General features: G+C 45.2%; 1 protein-coding gene across 3 annotated transcripts in view; it reads left to right on the top strand.

Annotated features, from left to right (window-relative positions):
• The first annotated feature begins 1,933 nt into the window (after positions 1 to 1,933).
• LOC133349506 (monoglyceride lipase-like) overlaps positions 1,934 to 19,840 on the top strand; it is a 38,973-nt gene continuing 21,066 nt past the window's right edge. Inside the window, exons 1-2 of one of the 3 annotated variants that reach the window (XM_061563029.1) lie at positions 1,934 to 2,066; positions 18,296 to 18,500. In XM_061563029.1, coding sequence (XP_061419013.1) covers positions 18,364 to 18,500 — 137 coding nt within the window. In that variant the 5' untranslated portion in view covers positions 1,934 to 2,066; positions 18,296 to 18,363. Of the gene's footprint in view, positions 2,067 to 15,508; positions 15,702 to 15,780; positions 16,015 to 18,295; positions 18,501 to 19,840 lie in introns of those variants that run through there. The other 2 variants (XM_061563028.1, XM_061563030.1) reach the window with 2 other exon arrangements.

The raw sequence follows: 19,840 nt of genomic DNA on the forward strand, positions 1-19,840 counted from the left end.
TTTGCATTTTGACCGCAAGAATTGTGGTTAATGCAGACATGATTCCTTGTAAAAGGTTTCAGTTTGGTGTTTTAACATCTTAACACCTGTTTTGTTGCCAGACAAAAGGGGAAAACCTCTTCTCATATTTTGGTACTGGCAAAGGAGGTCCCATGATACAAATGAACTCGTTTCAAGTTGCTGGCGGCATGTTCATGTGTGTGCGTGCGTGTACACGTGTGTGTGCGTGTACACGTGTGTGCGTGTGTGTGTGTACACGTGTGTGGGGAAGCGGTATTGTAGTGGTTAGCGCTACTACCCGGGCTCGATTCCCGCTCACGGCCAACGCCGGTGACGATCATCTGAACCGGTTATGGGCCTCCCCTAGGTCGACTCAGCCTCAAATCGCAACTGGGGAGACAAAGGCGGCCGGGCATGGTTCTGGCTAGCCACCCCCTCGTGTGCCACAGTGCCGGCCTTAATAGGTGCTCGCTAACAAACACTTGCCCCGACAGTCTGTTTCGACTAGATCACTAGACGGTGGATCTTTGTCTTTGAATACTTTCGCGTGTCCCACGTGACGTAGACGCCGTGAGTCACGTGGGACGTGTTGAACAACCATGCAGCGTGGAACGAGTTAATTGGTAGATTGGTAAACGCGGAGAGGCGTCGTGTGATGGGTCGCGATGACTGGAGCGTGGGGAAAACCTGCAACTTTCAAATATTTTTAAAAATAACAATAAAATATCCCTCGCTCGAAATTCGAAAAAATGAAACGCAAGTGACTCATTTGTATGTACTGTACGTTGAATTTCTTTCGCACCGTACGTAGCCAATCGCCCCAACGGGAGGTGCGGGAAACACGCGGCAGTAATTATCGCCCCCTACTGGCAAACAAATGACCAATTTTCGGCTATGGGGCCGTCCATAAATGACGTTACGCGATTTTGGACGATTTTTGACCCACCCCCCTTGTCACACATCGTCGCAAATGTCTGACCCCCCCGCCCCTAGGTGCGTGATGTCATTTATGGACGGCCCCTGTGTACGCCGAGTCACCTGGTGGCGCCCGTAGGGACAGCTGCCACCGGGCCGTGCCCTTTAAATTGTTTTTTATGAGATATGATGTGAAGTCGCTTTTATTGATCTATTAAATTGATACAGAATCCTCCAATCAATATTCAGAGTCGATGCCAGTAGACAATTTACCAACTACTACGCACAATGAACCAATACAGGATCATTAATATCCACCTGGAATCATGTATCTTAGACTGTTCACCAGATATTTATGCAATAACACGTAAACACGACCCTAAACGCAAACTTGTAATGGCTCCTAAATCTCCATAATGCCATCGTCCCCAGCAAGTCGCTCGCTTTGCCGCTCGTCGCTATCAAACATATGTCGTTTTCTTGCTAAATTCCTCTTCATTATGCAAATTATTTTGTCAAGGCGCTCTTCTTCCACCTCCAACCCAGCTTATAAATATGCTAAATTCCTCTTGATATGCAAATTATTTAGTCAAGGCACTCTTCCCCCCCTCCAACCTAGCTTAACAAGCCTGGGGTTGTCATTCAGACTCTGTCTTCTCGACAGACCTGTTCTTCACCTGAGGACGGCTGCTTGCGTTGTGGCCAAAACGTCGTGAGAATTATTTTAACATGTTTTATTTTTATTATTTTATTACTTCCCTTCTACGTGACTTTACCGAAAGAACCAAGAAGATGAATCCCTGCAGTCACGAAAGCTTTAAATCGAAATTTAACAAATGTAGTTGTTTGGGAAATACCCCCAAAGTCGTTCGGATTAGTGACGTATCTCTCGGTTGGCAACACTGACATTGTGATGACATGACGAGCATGCCATTGGCAGACGGTGTGATGGAAGCAAGGCAGGAGCCCTGGTGTTGTCGGTCCACACCACACTCCCCACCGCACGCCCTGGGTGACCCTGTTCCCCGCGTGCTGTCGACTGCCCTTGAGAGCCATAACCCCACTGTAAGAGGGAGCCACAGCGCAGTTCGTGGCGGCTTTGGATGCTTTTGTGGGCCCTTTCATCATCCGCTTAAGTCCACAAGAACAAGGTGAGCCCAATCTGTTATTTTTTCACATCTATCTCCCCCTGCACTCCGCGTGTCTCCTGCTTCACATCACTCACGCGGCCGACGCCTTCAAATCTGTTTAATGCAGGTTGATTTGGCCGCCTGTAAATCCAGAGCGGTGGAGGCGAGGATTGTTGGATCGCACGAATGTAGACGTCAAGGTTGCCATACCCCTGGCTTGCCAGGATAATGCAGTACAGCAAAAATGTGGACTCCTTCTGTTCCGTATGCATGAGATAGAGTGTTTCCCCCTCGCACGCGTGGGGTTTTCTCCAGGGTTGCGATTTCCGCATGGAAAATGCGGAAGGAGGGTTCAAATTTTCCCGCATTTTTGCTAAAGTCAACCGCAAACGGTGGAAAGACTACTCCTATGACCGCGCGCTTTTAACAACACGTTAATGCGTTCTATTGGAAAGGATACATGCAAGGCCCAGCATCACGTAGGGCTTTGAGTTACTGATTGGAATGAATATATGATTTCCGCATTTCCGCACAAGAACCACATACGTTATTCAAATGCGGAGCCGTGATTACGAGCACATGTACTTTCACTTCTTCGCATTCTTCCAGCGCTTCATGTCGTCTTCGGCGTGAAAGATGCTGAGTTTTGGCTTGTCGCGGGCGCAAACTATAAGCGCGTTCAACTGCTTGCACGAGAGGAGCAACCACTCCTCGGGCTTGATGTTGTTTTGCAGAGAGAAAGCCCTCTCACAGCCGACCGACCTGTGCGCCAAAGTTTTAATCGTTAGCAGTAAAGTGTATATATTCGCAGGAGGTATAAAGTAGCTACGACAGAGGCAAATGAGCGTACGCTGGACGAGGATATTACCTGAGCGGAAACGCGTGTGTATCTGAGCGTATCGAAAACAGCGTGGGTATCTGAGCGCTTGGCCAAAATTGCCAGTGGATTTCCCAACGCGCTGCAATCTGAGCGACGATGAATAGTTTTGCATATCGACAGAATATGAATAAAGAAAATGCTACAGTTTTTTGTTTTTCCTTTGTCGCTACGAGTACTGCGAGGGCTCCGAATGGCAGACGCTAGGAGACATCATGGGGCTGGGCAAAAGGGCCTGAGCACAGCGCCGGGGGTTGCGTCGATCCGGAAAGATGCAACCGTAGGGATTCCTATCGGCGACAAACATGTCAACGGTGGCGTCGTGTACTTGTGGCAAGTGTGCTTCATCGACGGCATCGACAAGTACTTCGACGCACAAGAGCTCGCGGCTCTCATTGATTTTTTCACAGTTCGTGCGCACCAACAACGCTGTCTGAATGCAGGAATCCATAGTTCATATATACATATCGTTTTTTCCAGAAGTCAGCAGAGCCAAATGGGCATACGCAAGATATGTGCGCCAACTGCGCGAGTACGGCACCGAGAAAGGCGGGAATCGAAGTCACGATTTGCGGAAGTCTTCACAGGAATCACCGCAAATTGCGGAAATTTGTGCGGAAGAGGGCCTCAGAAACTACCGCAAAATGCGGTCGAAAACAGCATGTTTGCGGAAATTGGTGCGGAAATCGCAACCCTGGTTTTCTCCGGCTGCGACGGTTTCCTCCCACGTATAAACACTCGTTAAATTGGCCGAAAAGATGTTAATATTTCGATGTAAAGCTTTCGTGACTGCAGGGATTCAACTTATTGGTTCTTTCGGTAAAGTCACGTAGAATGGAAATAATAAAATAATAAAAATAAAACATCATAAAATAATTCTCACGACTCTGTCTTCTCGACAGACCTATTCTTCACCTGAGGACGGCTGCTTGCGTTGTGGCCGAAACGTCGTGAGAATTATTTTATTATGTTTTATTATTATTATTTTATTATTTCCATTCTACGTGACTTTACCGAAAGAACCAAGAAGAGGACGTTAATATATAGAAGACCGCAGAGCTTGGGCAATTGCTGGCGCCGGCTAGCGAGTGACTTCCTTCCTGCGTGTCTGTTGTTCCTCGCGCAATCCGAATCCGCTCTCTTCGAGAGTGAGTGAATTACTGTGTGCGTTGTAAGTTCCATTTGTATCAGAGATGGAGTTCCGTGTCAACACAGTTAATATTACGAAGCACACAGAGAGTTTCGATTTAAAGCTTTCGTGACTGCAGGGATTCATCTTCTTGGTTCTTTCGGTAAAGTCACGTAGAAGGGAAATAATAAAATAAAATAAATAAAATATATAAATAATGAAATAATAATCTTTTATAATATAGTAAAATAATATAATCAATCTCTCTTTTTATTATGTTTTATTTTTATTATTTTATTATTTCCCTTCTACGTGACTTTACCGAAAGAACCAAGAAGACACACAGAGAGTTGTTTATTACCCACTGTACCAATGCAATCGAAGCTATGTTGTATGGGGCTGAGAGGCGATGCAGCAAAATCCGTTAAACTGGTTCGATGCTCTCTGCCTAACCAACCCGCTCTACCGTGCATGGTCGGCTCAAATAATACCCACGGCGTGAGGAGGCTCACATCCAGTAGTGGATTGACAGGAATATACATGTAAATGTATCCACTGTAAATATAGTTGTAATCAGAGCAGATCAACCACAGCTACAGTGCTGAGACAAAGTTTGTGAAGTTCTTAGGATTTTCAAATGTTTTACAGCTTTCAAACCTAAAATGTTATCATATCCTAATCTAAGTCCTAATAATAGATCAAATAACCTGATTAAACAAATGACACAAAAACATGATACTCTTTCAACATTGATTCATCCTCAAATGATTCTACATTCAATAACCATGTGTGGAAAAGTTTGTGAACCTTAAGATTCAGTAACTGGTGACACCCCCTTGAGCAGCAATGACTGCAACTAAACATTTCCAGGAACCGTTCGTAAATCTCTCTCACATTGGATTTGAGGACTTTTGGGCCATTCCTCCTGACAGAACTCCTTCATCTCGGTGACTTTTGAGGGTTGTCCTTCCATGGACAGCTCGCTTCAGGTCCTGCCACAACATTTCGATGGGATTTAGTTCCCGACTTTGACTCGGCCATTGTAAAACGCATAATTTTTTCTTCTGCAGCCATTATTTGCAGATCTGCTCGTATGTTTAGGATCATTGTCTTGCTGCAAGATCCACCTTCGGTTCAGCTTCAGCTCACGGACAGATGGCCTGACATTCTCCTCTAGAATCTTCTGATACAATGCATACTTCATGGTTGTGTCAATGATGGCAAGCCGTCCAGATCCTGAGGCAGCAAAGCAGCCCGAACCCATCACATTCCCACCACCACCACCACGCTTGACGGTTGGGATGAGGTTCTTCTGTTCGAAAGCAGTCTTTGGTTTTCGCCAAACGTAACGTGTTTCATTAAGGCCCAAACGTTCTACCTTTGACTCGTCTGTCCAGAGAACATTGTTCCAGATTCAGTTAAGCCCCTCCCCCCTCCTCCCCCCTTAACTTGTGTTTAAGAACTTGTCTCTTGGAATTTTGCCTCACTTGATACAGTAAATCTAGCTGTGACGGTCCCACGTAATGACGGAGACTTGTGTTGCCTCCGAAACATCGTGATTTATTATTTTATTTCTATTATATTATTTTTATTTTATAATTTATTTTTACCTACGTGACTTTACCGAAAAAACCTTAGAGTATGAATCCTTGCAGTCACGAAAGCTTCAAATCTAGGATCATCTGTGTGCTCTTTGTGCGAACTTCAGATGGACACCGATGTTCTTTTTGGAGAGCAGTCGTTTTCTCCTTGCTATCCTTCCTCGAACACCATTCTTGTTCAGTATTTTTCTGATAGTTGAGTCATGAACACTCACGTTAGCCAAGCCGAGAGTGGCCTGCAGATCCTTGGATGTTTCTCTGGGGTTCTTTGTGACTTCCTTGATGATTTTCCGGTTTGTTCTTGGAGAGAGTTTGGGAAGACGACTGCGTCCCTGGGTAGAGTGACTTTGGTCTTGAACTTTCTCCATTTGTAGACTCTGTCTGATAGTGGGTTGGTGGAACCCCCATATCCTTAGAAATCGCTTCGTAGCCCTTCCCGGACTGATGAGCTGATCAATAACTCTGTTTCTGAATTCCTCAGAGGTGTATTGTGATCGTTGCATGACTTTTTTCCACACACCTGTGTGGTGAAGACCAAACTCGAAGTTTCTGATCTTTATAGAGGGTGGCGCCTCCCAAACTCACCCCTCAAGATCTACCTAATTATTTTAACAACTAATTAAAATTCTTCACTTTATTGGGATAATTAAAACAGGGTTTCACATATATATTTTTTACATACCCTGAACCTTAATACTGATTGTCTGTTTAATTCGTCCTTAATTTTGTTTCAAAAGCATGGAATTGGTTAATATGAACCCTATTGGATATTTAAGAAAAGTCCGGTTTCGATTCAAGAAGGCTATTATGGTAAAACGATGGAATTTCCATGATTTTTATGGTGGTTCACAAACGTTTTCTCGGCACTGCAGTTGGCACTGTGGGAGCAGCCCACTTTGAATTTATTTCCAGTCACGGTCGGTAAAGCAACAACACTTAACGTTGTTTCTTGACCTGTTGTTGGTTTAGCCTTTCAACACTCGAGACTCAAAGTCCACCAATCCTGGCACAGACATTGTAAAGGCGGCACTACCACCACCACTACGGCTGTATGTGTATGTACACTAAAACTCCGCTTATCCGTGCTCATATATAACGATATTGGAAGATATTATCTCCGCTATCCTGTGCTCTTTTCCCATTGAAGAGTAGTGGATAATAGAGCGGGATAAATCTACAACTTATATATCCAGGTTTGTGCTGCCCATGATTGCGGTGAACTCATATAAACGATCAGATTCACGAAGACCACCACGCAAGGAACACTGGGCCCATGGCAACCATAGTCTCCACTGGGACAGGTACTGGGCCTTTGGACCACCACCAGATCTACTAACCAGGTTAAATGTAATCTCAAACCCCATCACTGTGACCGCTGGAACCATCGCCAGGTCCATTGAGACCACCGAGTGAACCGATGCGGTCATCCAGACTTATTTCGTAATTGCTCATGCCTAAAAAGTAGAGGAAATGGCTATTATTACCCACAAACTTTGCTTTTGTGACCAGGACAGTGATATTTTGGGGAATAATAGCCATTTTCTGTGCTTTTGAGGCATAAGCAATTAGGAAATAACACTTACTACCCAGGAACAAAAAAAATTGTTACACAGTGTTATGATGGTGACGTTACATCAATTCGATATCACCAGGCACAACTGATATAAGGCTCCCTCTAATTAACCTCATTATCCCTTCAAACGACGAGTTACCTCTCATTTGCATAACGCGCACATGGCATCTCTCGATGACTAACACGCCGTGATCAGCACAAAACGTGGCCGGGCGTGGGTGAGATTCAGTAACTGATATCGGCAGAGTATATTGCTACCATTCACAAGTAAGCAGGCGTGGAATGGATGAGTCTATGTTACTCAATCTAGATTTGAATGTAACTCGTCGCAATTGTTTCGCTACAGCTCCTCTGCTCGATGGGGGGGGGGGGATTATTTAACAATTTGAAGGAGTGGCCCAGGACAGGTTCAGATATCACTTGTCCCACTTACATTAGTTCGCCTGAACTCATGCACCCAACGATAGCGCAGAGTTGATAACCGTTGCGCCGCAGATCCGCCCCGTAGAATCGATAATTATCAACAACCATTTATGGAAATGGGACAGTTGCACTGAGATTTTGCAAGTAGTAAGTCAATAAATATAAATCAGAAGGAGTCGAGGAGATCCCACCAAGGTTTTTCACGGCGGTTGAAATCTTTTTCTGAAAATCGGACCGGGGAAATACAGGCAGATACGTAATAGGAGGCACTATTAACCATCCCAGATTTTGTCTGCTGACAATCATTATAACAACCGGTGGAAACAAGCTACGCTAAACGTTGGAATAACTTAACAAAGAAAGGCTGCAGAGTCTGGCCAAAATACATATGGTCCAAAGAAAAGGCGTGTGTACATGCAGTGAAGAAGAGGCAATTATTGTCGAGACGCAACTGGAAGTCACAGGAAGAGTGTCCGTACCTCGGGCAATTGACGAACAGTGGACCGGGATGTCAACGATTCAACAAATCACAGAGAGGCACATGCTTGAGAATTGAACTCGGGAGGCAGATCGGTGGACAGACGACAACAGCATGCCGCTTTGGGGGGCAGTACACACACTTTGCTCGCTGGGAGAGATGACGAAGGCCGACGGACGGACGGAGACTGCGAACGGAATGGCAGCCAAAAGCGGGAAGATTCCGTCCACTACGAAACGAGATTATCTCATGAACACGAGCGAGATGGATTGGTGTTTTTATAGCAATACTGCGATGGATGGCAACGATGTGGGGAGGCCTTTAACCAGCAATGGGATTGATCATGGCTGGTGATGTGTGTATGTGCACATGGATATATCTACAAATACATATATTCCATGATGTAATTATTATAATTGGTTCTTTACCCTTCTATCTGGCAACAAAACTGACACCTTTTTGCAAGGAGTCATGACGCCAAAAGGCGCGCCTTTTGGCGTCATCTGGTCCAACCCATATGAGACTAGGCTCGAAGGAAAGCTGTCTCGGGTGTGGACCAATCAACTTCAAGGACAGTGCACATTATCAGAGTTATGTTCTTTTGTTTGTATTATGACTGCAGGTATTGCGGTCTATGCAAACATGACTCCTTGCAAAAAGGTGTCAGTTTTGTTGCCAGATAGAAGGGTAAAAAACCAATTATCATATTTTACTGGCAAATGAGGTCCCCATAGTGTAGATGCTTGCCCCGAGCTCTCATACTCTGATGGTGCATTGTCCTTGAGTTGTGCGCCTTTTGGCGTCATCTGGTCCAACCCATATGAGACTAGGCTCGAAGGAAAGCTGTCTCGGGTGTGGACCAATCAACTTCAAGGACAGTGCACATTATCAGAGTTATGTTCTTTTGTTTGTATTATGACTGCAGGTATTGCGGTCTATGCAAACATGACTCCTTGCAAAAAGGTGTCAGTTTTGTTGCCAGATAGAAGGGTAAAAAACCAATTATCATATTTTACTGGCAAATGAGGTCCCCATAGTGTAGATGCTTGCCCCGAGCTCTCATACTCTGATGGTGCATTGTCCTTGAGTTGTGCGCCTTTTGGCGTCATCTGGTCCAACCCATATGAGACTAGGCTCGAAGGAAAGCTGTCTCGGGTGTGGACCAATCAACTTCAAGGACAGTGCACATTATCAGAGTTATGTTCTTCTGTTTGTATTATGACTGCAGGTATTGCGGTCTATGCAAACATGACTCCTTGCAAAAAGGTGTCAGTTTTGTTGCCAGATAGAAGGGTAAAGAACCAATTATCATATTTTACTGGCAAATGAGGTCCCCATAGTGTAGATGCTTGCCCCGAGCTCTCATACTCTGATGGTGCATTGTCCTTGAGTTGTGCGCCTTTTGGCGTCATCTGGTCCAACCCATATGAGACTAGGCTCGAAGGAAAGCTGTCTCGGGTGTGGACCAATCAACTTCAAGGACAGTGCACATTATCAGAGTTATGTTCTTTTGTTTGTATTATGACTGCAGGTATTGCGGTCTATGCAAACATGACTCCTTGCAAAAAGGTGTCAGTTTTGTTGCCAGATAGAAGGGTAAAGAACCAATTATCATATTTTTACTGGCAAATGAGGTCCCCATAGATGTAATTATTGTAAACTGTATTTTCAGCATAGCTGTTCACATTCCTGCGAGCATTGGCCATGGCATTCCTAGCACAGGCCTACGTGACGTGGATTCTAGTTGCTAAGCAATCCTATGCGGTATGCCTTGCTGTGGAAAACCATCTATGCACTGCATGAAAGGCCGCTCGTGAGTTTGTGACCGAGTTATCCTGCAATTTCCGGGATTCATAACGCAACTCACTCGGGACATTCTTTTCGCTTGAGTCAATGGAAATGGTTATTCTACCTTCACTTGAACTCCAGCCACGCGTCTGTACGTACGCACGTGTTCACGCGTCTGTACCTACGCACGCGTTCACGCGTCTGTATGTTGGCACGTGTTCATACGGTGCATCCATGATCATCCACCAGTGGTTTTCGTGTAGCCGCTGTGTGTGGGTGAGACGGGACGATACAGCACAGCAATCGCATCTGTTCTTAGGGTTTTTTCGGTAAAGTCACCTGAAGACGGAAGCTTGTGTTGCCTCCGAAACGTCGTGATTTTTATTTTATTTTACTTTTATTACTTTAGATTTTTTTACCTACGTGACTTTACCGAAAAACCTAAGAATATGAATCATTGCAGTCACGAAAGCTTCAAATCTAGAATTACTGTGATGAACCCATTTATACTGCTGGATGGACAGAACCGTGGTGGGTGGGTGGGTGGTTGGAATTTCAGAAACAACTAGCCCATTCTTTTGACTGCCATGCCGGGAAGTTGAACTGGTGAATTCTGGATTGCAAGTCCAGTGTATGAACTCTTACACCACGTCGTGATTTTTAATGTTTTACCTACGTGACTTTACCGAAAAAACCTAAGAATATGAATCCTTGCAGTTACGAAAGCTTCAAATCTAGAATCGCATCTGTTCTTTTTCAACGATTTCATTTAACTCGATTCCTCTGTTTGTCGTGGTCAACTTTTGTAATAAAAATTTAGTTCACTTCTCGTTGTCCAATCAATTCCGAATTTTGCACACGTACTCAGATCCGGTGACATTGCATGCCTGAATCAAAATCGGCATCAACTATTTAATTAATTGGCTCTTTTAAAGCAATTAACAATTTGTATGGACGGCTTATTAATTAAATATTTATTTTTGTAGGTCAAAAACGCCGCGGTCCCGAAACTCTGCAATCGCCTCGCCCAAGCAGCAGGCGGTCGACCATTTCCCGTTGTCCAATCGACTTATTTACTCTTTAGTGCACTTAAAAATAAAGTGATTTATTATATTATTACTATATTATTATAATATTATTTTATTTCTATTATGACTTTTATTAATTTTAATTTTATTTTTTACCTACGTGACTTTACCGACAAAACCTAAGAGTATAAAATAAAACCGTTGTTTTAGAAAAAATATTTTTTAAAGGAGTTTATTTTTGTTCAACCTTCACGAGAGTTTCCATTTCCGCGTGCAGTTTCACTTCCCCATGCACAGCGCCCCAGTAAACATGCCAACGTTGCCCCCAACATTCGTTGGCACGTGCTTTAGAATCTTTGGACCTTCCCGTCATTGGCTCCAACGTGTTCCATGCGCACTGGGCTATGCGGTGAACAGATCGTGTGTGTGTGTGTGCAGTGCTTGGTGTCCTGTACAAGCGAATTCAGACGAGTTCTGAGTGAAGAAACTGGCTGTTTAAGGCTCGCGCAGTGCTCAGATTCAATGCCGATTTTTTTGTTGTTTAAAGGAGCCGTCCATAAATGACGTCACGGGATTTTGGACGATTTTTGACCCCCCCCCCCTTCGTCACACGACGTCACAAAAAGTCAGACCACCCCTCAAATATGACGTCACAAAGCTCTGCCCCCCCCCAAATAAAACACGCTTCAAATCGCTTTAAACTATTGTCATTGTAGTGCGTATTTAATGTGGCGCTGCACTCTGATGTTGTAGGAGAAAACATTTATTAAAAAGTCTATGTAATTAAGTAGAACGTGTTGTCTATATTGATTTAAAGTATCGCATTTTGATGTGACGCCACATTTCTCAAACACCCACCCCCCTCGTCACACATCGTCACACAAATGTCTGACTCCCGCCCCCCTAGGTGCGTGACGTAATTTATGGACGGCCCTTTTATCCCTGCACGTACAGTACGGGTCGATAAGCAAGGGTCACTGTGGGGCAATGTGTTGAGAGTTTGCCCTTGAACGCACAGGTCCCAGCTGATCGCTACCTATTCGTCCATGCGTTCATGGCCATGAGACTAAGTGACACCCTTCCCCTTCATGCTGTCTTTTCCATTTCTCGCCAAAGTCGTTTAAATATCGATTCAAAGCTTTCGTGTCTGCAGGGATTCATCTTCTTGGTTCTTTCGGTAAAGTCACGTAGAAGGGAAATAATAAAATATAAAAAAAATACATAATAATTTTATTGTATTATGTTTGGAGGGGGAAGAGCGCCTACGTGGTGGTTTAATTACTGCAGCTACATACTATTAGCATTCCTTCCCTTTATTAATGCTACCCCTATCCCCTCCCTTTGATGCTGCTAATCCTGCATAATGCACGGGCATACTATGACTTTGAAACCCCCCACCCACCTCCTACGCATTCCACAAGTAGTGAGTAATCCCATATCTGCATTTCCAATAAATATGCTAAATTCTTCTTGATATGCAAATTATTTTGTCAAGGCGCTCTTCCTCCTCCAACCCAGCTTAAATATACGCTCCAAGCCTGGGGTGTTTCATTCAGACGCTGTCTTCCCGACAGACCTGTTCTTCACCTGAGGACGGCTGCTTGCGTTGTGGCCGAAACGTCGTGAGAATGATTTTATTAAGTTCTATTTTTATTTTTGTATTATTTCCCTTCTACGTGACTTTACCGAAAGAACCAAGAGAATGTCGTTTAACTTAAAAAAAAGTTGCAATGCCACGCCTCGTGAACCAGACACAATCCCTCCTCCACATTTCATTCAGATGATTTAATATGCATACTTATTATGCACTGATGAAAGCAAGCCTGGTCCTTACTGACGATACCACTGTTGAAACTAGTCCATGAGTCTGCTTGTCCTGAAGTAAGCGATTCGGACATGCACTGCCCGATGACCGTACGGCCAATGGATCGCGTAAGAAATACTTTGAACGTTGTACGTGGAGAGACAGGTGTATGGGGGATGCGACGCTACTTGTTTATTTAAATCATTTATATTAAGTTCGCTTGCTTGCTTAGGACCGTGCAAATCTTTCGGTCGTTTTTTAACCCACTTCCCGTGATCCAATCGAGCTGACATTTTCCACACAGACTCGTTGTGCGTGACAATTAATGTTCGTGAAAAAAATTCCAAAATTTTACACTTTTTAGGACAAAAATATTATATTTAATTACCAATTGCTTAATGGTGCAATGCAATCATCTGACCCATAGGTGGCAGCCATCTCAAGCCAGAGGACGAGAGGACTCTAGCCGCCACGCATATAAAGGATTTATAGTGAAAACTTAGTTTTTACGGGTTATACTTGTTTTTTAATTCACCCCTGCGTGTGTTCCCCTGCGACTTGTACCATCAGCTGTAGGCCGGCGCTGTGACAGGCAGAGCGAATGCAGTCGTAACTCTTCATAGAGCCTTCATATAGTAAGAAGAATCATTGGAAGTGCGTCTGGCCGAGTGTAAGATAAACTCAGCCTGATAAGATGGAACACATTAAACATATTGCCATGTGACAGAGCACCCGCGGATTAATAACTTCCGAGCACAAACCCACTGGCATTCACGTGATTAGTAGATACACATCAAATATGATGGCAGGCCGAAGAGTAGAGTGCCTTCATGCGAATTGCACGTGAATGTAACTGTTATACGTATTAAGTATGCCTCGGCAAGGTAAGTTAAAAGGTAAAAACAACGAGCCTACCTTTACCCTACCTTTTACCTTACCACAATACAATCACTCTACCCTACCTTTTACCCTTTAGCAGGTAAGGTAAAAGGTAAAGAGCAACGAGCTTACCTTTACCCTACCTTTACCCTTACCCCATACAAAGCACCCGATTACAGGGTAATTACTAGGGAACTACTACACATGGACAAGGTTTATAACGGTACATGCTAGGTAGAGCGCTTTATTCATATAGAATACTCTCGATTATTCGAATTTTACACGCTTTCTTTTAACTCACTCTGTCTGTTGTTGTTGTCGTTGTTGTCGTTATTGTTGTTGTATCCTCAAATCTTGAAACTAAATTTTTACCCACTTCCTAATGTGGTATCGACTGCAAACTTGGTATACTTGGTATATAGTACTGATGACAATACTATATTTTATCATTAAAAAAATTGCACGTGAATGTAACTGGTAGACGTATTAAGCACAACGTGTGCTTCAGGTTAAACGCAACTGAATGGGTTGGTCTGCGTACAAATTAAATGTGAGCTATCGTCCAAATGTTTGCTGCTATTTGATGTTGCTGCTGTTGAGTGGTGTAATGGTTATTAGCTCACTTGACCTGCAATCCAGAGTCTGCTAGGTTCGATCCCCCAGCACGGCAAGACACGGGTAAACCATAGTCGACAGGCAGGGTCCTGTGTGGCGGGGTAAAAGTGTTGGGGACTCCCAACTCTTTCAAGACGTCTGGCAAGCGTGGGAGAGTAGGCCAAATACGATTTGGGGTGGTTTCATAGAGCTCCTCCGAGTGGAGGGCCTTCTACAAAGCAGTGTGGAGTAAGTGAGCAATTGCAGGGTTGCGCTTCTACCACTTTACAAGTTGCCTTGCAATAAAAACAATAGCACGTGCGTCTGAACACGTCACAAATATATCAATGACGCTGTTAACACAGCGGTTCAAGGCGGGGGGGGGGGGACTAATTTATGTTTCAATAAGATTAAAATCCTTTGTCCAGAATGATCGCTTTCAGTGTCACTGTCTGATGCCAAGATACACTTTGGCGGTGAAAAGAGACAAGATGGTGATTCAAAAAAACTCGTTCGTCAACAACGCTGCCTTCAAATAAATATTAGCGGTGACGTTTCGGACAATGGGCCTTCTGCACAGCACACACTTTGGTAATCGGCTGCTGTGCATTCACGCAGTGCTGGCATCCTCCCCTCCTCCCCACGCATTCAACTTGAATCTATTCACGGGTTTGATTGACAAGTGGAAAATAAGCGGTGCCGCATAAATTGGGTTTTCTGGCCGAATGCATGAGAGGGCGTGTATTGGTGGAGGGGCGGGGTAAGTTGGTGCGTGTATTGGTGGGGGGGGGGGGTGAAAGATGTGTTGGTGGGTGTATTGGTGGGTGGCTGGGTGAGTGTGTGTTGTGGGTGGGTGAGTGTGTGTTGGTGAGTGGGGGATGTGTTGGTGGGTGGGGGTGTGTTGGTGGGTGGCTGGGTGAGTGTGTGTTGGTGGGTGGGGGGTGTGTTGGTGGGTGGGTGAGTTGGTGGGGGATGTGTTGGTGGGTGGGGGGGTGTTGGTGGGTGGAGGGGTGTGTTGGTGGGTGCAGGGGTGAGTTGGTGGGTGGGTGAGTTGGTTGGTGGGTGGTGAGTTGGTTGGTGGTGAGTTGGTGGGTTGAGGGTGAGTTAGTGGGTCGGGGGTGAGTTGGTGGGTGGTGTGTTGGTGGGTCGGGGGTGAGTGTGTTGGTGGGTCGGGGGTGTGTGTGTTGGTGGGTGGGTGGGTGAGTTGGTGGGTGGGTGTCTGGCTGTTTGCATGGCGCTGCACGTGCGTCGTCAGACAAGGCTCGAGTGTGTGCGAGTCGAGTGGGTGTGGGGCTGGTGACGTAATGGATGGCCACTGAAAGTGCTTTCAGAAGAGGCGGCTCACTCAGTGTGCTGCTGTGCCGAACGTGGGTGTGTCTGTCCCACGGTGGTCTCTCTCATCTTCACGAGTCTTGACCAAGGTCAACAACCCAAGAGCTTTCTCGTCTGCGCATGCGACTCGCTCTTTAGCCCCGCGATAACGTAAGTCGAAGCATCAACACTTGCGTGCTCTGACAATACTACTGCCGCCTGTTTGTGTTTGCCGTCTTGTAGTTTGTATGGCGTGAACGTTGCGCCTGGCTTGCGATGCGTTGTTGTACGATGTCATCTCTGATGGACTTCGTGACATCTGCACCTCCTTGTCACCCGTACCGATCGAGGTGGTGGTTTGCCGGGAGGGGTTTTTTTTTTCAGAGATTAATAATCGGGTCACTTCGCACGAGGTTTTTTTTTGTTTTTTAAAGAAACACACAAACGTCAGCAACTTCATCCCCCCTCCCCCTTCGAAAAATCGGTAAGCGATTAAAATCAACTGGCTTCAACACACCGCCACCCCAGTGAACACCCGCCAAGGTTTAAAAGGCCAACGTTGACTCAACGTCGGAAATGTTTACTCGGAGCCTGGTCGGATTTGGCACGTGTGTGTGTGTGTCATGCTGGTAAATAGAGTATGCTGCGTTATGGAATGTATTTTATTGTACAGCTTGCAGCGTGCTTAATTTAACATCTTGCCTTGGTACGCACCGCCGATTAGCACGGCTGGCCGAAGGGTTCAAACAAACATATCAAGTATTAGACATGACAAAATAACCATTGTAGCATCGGGTGATGTGGTTTCGCATCCAGTTACAACAGGATAGAAGCGCAGCTCTGCAATTGCTTGCTTGTGCCACTGCATGCAGAAGGCCCTCTACTAGAGGGAGCTATAGAAGGGTCCGTGAAGAAGGCAGTTGGCCTACTCTTCCACGCTGACAGACGTATTGAAAGAAATTTAGAGTAACCCACGCTTTACCCCACCATGCATGCTGCTGGATAGATCGGGCAGATTTGGGAAAAGTGCCCATTATTTTACAAATTTGGATCGTAAGTCCAGTGTGCTATCCATTACAATGTGACACCATCCCGATATCCAGTCATCCATGGATACACAGTGTTTGTGAATTTAAACTCTGATGCAAAAAGATGAACATAACAGTATTCGTGATAGGGTTATTGTGTAGTATCACTTGTAATGCAGTACTGTGTATTGGTCTGTAGACCTGCATGCGTGTTGCTTATTATTTGCGAGTGCATTGTTGGCAGATGCAGGGAGCCTCGGCTAAGTTAAACCCATCTCTGTGTGGTATTAGGACCGTTTAGTGTCAAATACCAATGATACGCCGTCGCGTTATAGCTACGTCAATGCAGTGGTTAGCACAATTTGCTATGAATCCGGTGACCTGAGTTCAATTCCCAGCCATGGACAGCGTCAGCGGCAATTGATAGCTGAACCAATCCTGGGAGGCGCACTTCCTTTTTAAATCCTTTATATTAAGTTCACTTGCTTGCTTGCTTGCGTGCTTACGCCCGTGCAAATCTTTCGGTTGTTTTTTAACCCACTTCTAGTGATCCAATCGAGCTGACATTTTGCACACAGACTCGTTGTGCGTGACAATTTATTTTCGTGAAAATTTTTTTTCTAAATTTTCCACTTTTTAGGAAAAAAAAATTTCATATTTAATTTAAAATACCAATGTGATAAAAATGAAACTCTTTCTCAAGAAAAACCGAAATGAATAATAAAATAAAACCGATGCCACGCATATAAAGGATTTATAGTGAAAACTTTGTTTTCACGGGTTAATTTTTTACCAACCTGACGTTCTGTATGTTGAGCTTCTTTCGCACCGTACGTAGCCAACAGCGCTACTCGGAGGTGCGGGGGGAAGTTTAGGTCAGACAATCCTCATGACCGACACGGCATAGAGAGAGAGAGAGGCCTGCACTCACTGTACTATTTATAATACGTGCGTCGGATAACTGGAACCTTCTAGCAGATAACCGACCTTTGCACATATCTGCCGATGCCTCAGTGCCCGGCGAGTCGGATATGAGACAGGACAACGATCTAATACATTCCAGTTGTTGTGCGTATTGGGTTATAGACGGAATCAATTGCATCTCTGGTTAGCTGAAAAAAACGGTTGTGGAGAAAGTCGAAGAGTTTAAGGTTTATTGCGTCGAACCGGGCGAGCACTTTATCGCAGGATGAGTCTCATTTTGCAAGCGTGACCTGGGTCCTGGGTCACGCTTGCATTTTTTCAGTAAATACTAACGCAATGTCTGCAACTGTGATGTCAGAAGGTCCATTTCATGAATCGCCAAGAGTAGATAGCAATACGTTCTTTCATTTCTCAGTATTTCAGTGTTTTGTTCGCAGGGCAGCGTTGTGGAATATGTTTAGCGTGTGCTTTAAACCACAAAAAGTGCTTCCTGAAATGTAATTGATGCGTGGTACTGTAAATCTTTCATGGCAGCTTCTCAACAAGGCACGATGCTCCGTTATTTCTCAATATGTCTTGCAACCGCCACTTCCCTTGTCCTCGTGGCAAGAGTACAACTGTGAAACGATGTCGAACACAAATACTTGTACATGCAGATTGTTTTTTTTGTCAATCCACTGCTGCACGATGACCTTCCCGTGCAGGTCGCAGTGCGACTTGAAGACATTGCAGCACAGTCGAACAGTGGATTTTTTTTGTTACTATCAAAGTTAAATATAGTACGCTAAAGTGTTTCTTAACTCTGTGTTCCAGTTCTAGCCATCTGCTGCTGCTGTTGCCCCGTGTGGATTTCCCATTGACTCCGCTCGTCGCCGTTAAGTATGAGCAAGGGTGGCCATAGCCAGGCCTCGCCCGCAGGAGATGAGAATTTACCCGACGGAGAGACGGACCACATCACGAACGCCGATGGCCTTTCCATCTACTGCCGCTACTGGAGGCCAACCCAAGGCAAGCCCAGGTGAGCGCGGGGGAATGGTGATCTGCGCCTCTGCTCCCGTTCGCCGCTGAGGCCAAAAAAAAGGGCACGCGGCTGCCTTGGCAAGGAGGAACCTATTGGGTGTTGCTCTGTTTTGTCTGCGCAGTGTCATTCTGAAACTTCACAGCGGCCGGAAAACTGTTTTGTACATCGGGATAATACCCTCCTATCAGTTACACTGAGAAGTTTAACAAAACAACATTCCCTTTAAGGTCAAAAGGTCATCGTGTACGTATAGCCAGTGGCGTTTGCGGCCCCACACCTCACCATCGCTTCCTTCCTTCTGCCAGATTTCATGATTGTCGCAAAGTTGACACGCAACCTCTTGAGGGTCACTCTTGACAGCATTCTAGCCGTCGGGCTTAGGGGCCTCCCGGTCTACGGAGTGCCCTTTGTTGATCCACTGCTGAGTGAGTTGTCCCCACCCACCCACAGTCCCCATCATGGGGGTTATTTGACCATACTTCACCCTCGTTAACACGTGTAGCTGAAGGGGCCACAGGTGTGGAGGCATAGAAGTAGAGTACAACACTGATTTTGTACTGCCCTCTTATGCCCACGCCCTACCTAATCCCACGTGCTGGTTATTAACACCTTCTGTGCAATGTGGTCAAACTATACAAGCACTCTCCAGGCTCAGCCTTCCTTTTTTCCCCAAGATCTAATGAGCTCGGCACATTTGCTGACAGATTTAAAATCAAGGCACAGTGTGCGTATACGTGTAATACCATAGTCACTATAGTGTGTGTGTGTGAAGTCACCCAGCAAGTGTATAAACTGCCTACTAGAGCCAATTTGTCTTGACATGATAACTCAAATCCAGCTGCCACTTTGTAATGCATTCAGGAAGTTATCAAACCCTCGTTGTCTGCTACAGACATTAAACCCCAAGTCACCTGATATTCAAGAGTAATATGAAGGTGTCTAAAATGTCAGATTTTAAAATAACTACGGGCACATTGATCAAGGCCTCTCCTACATACGCTCGTGAATCTCGGTGAGCGTCTGTTCATTAAGATAAGGACATTGAGAACAATAGTTATACTGTACAGGAAATCGGAATTTGGGGACAACCTTCACGGGAATGTCATTCCATTGGTGAGTGAACACCACCCAAAAGGCGGGGTGACGTCACAGCGACCTAGACCTTGAGTCAATGACAAACATGGTTAGGCCTTTACTCAACCAATTCATTAATCAGTGGCGAGTGTCTCTCGCGTGCCGAGCGGTTTGCGAAGGGGTCAGATGTGCTGCGTGGGAGGCGTGCTGTGATGCAGACGAATGCGAGTCACGAGTTCAGGGGGCTTCCTGCTTGAATGAGC

Source organism: Lethenteron reissneri, chromosome 30, assembly GCF_015708825.2.
Source record: "Lethenteron reissneri isolate LAM-NWPU_2019-01 chromosome 30, ASM1570882v1, whole genome shotgun sequence".
NCBI classification, from domain to species: Eukaryota; Metazoa; Chordata; class Hyperoartia; order Petromyzontiformes; family Petromyzontidae; genus Lethenteron; species Lethenteron reissneri.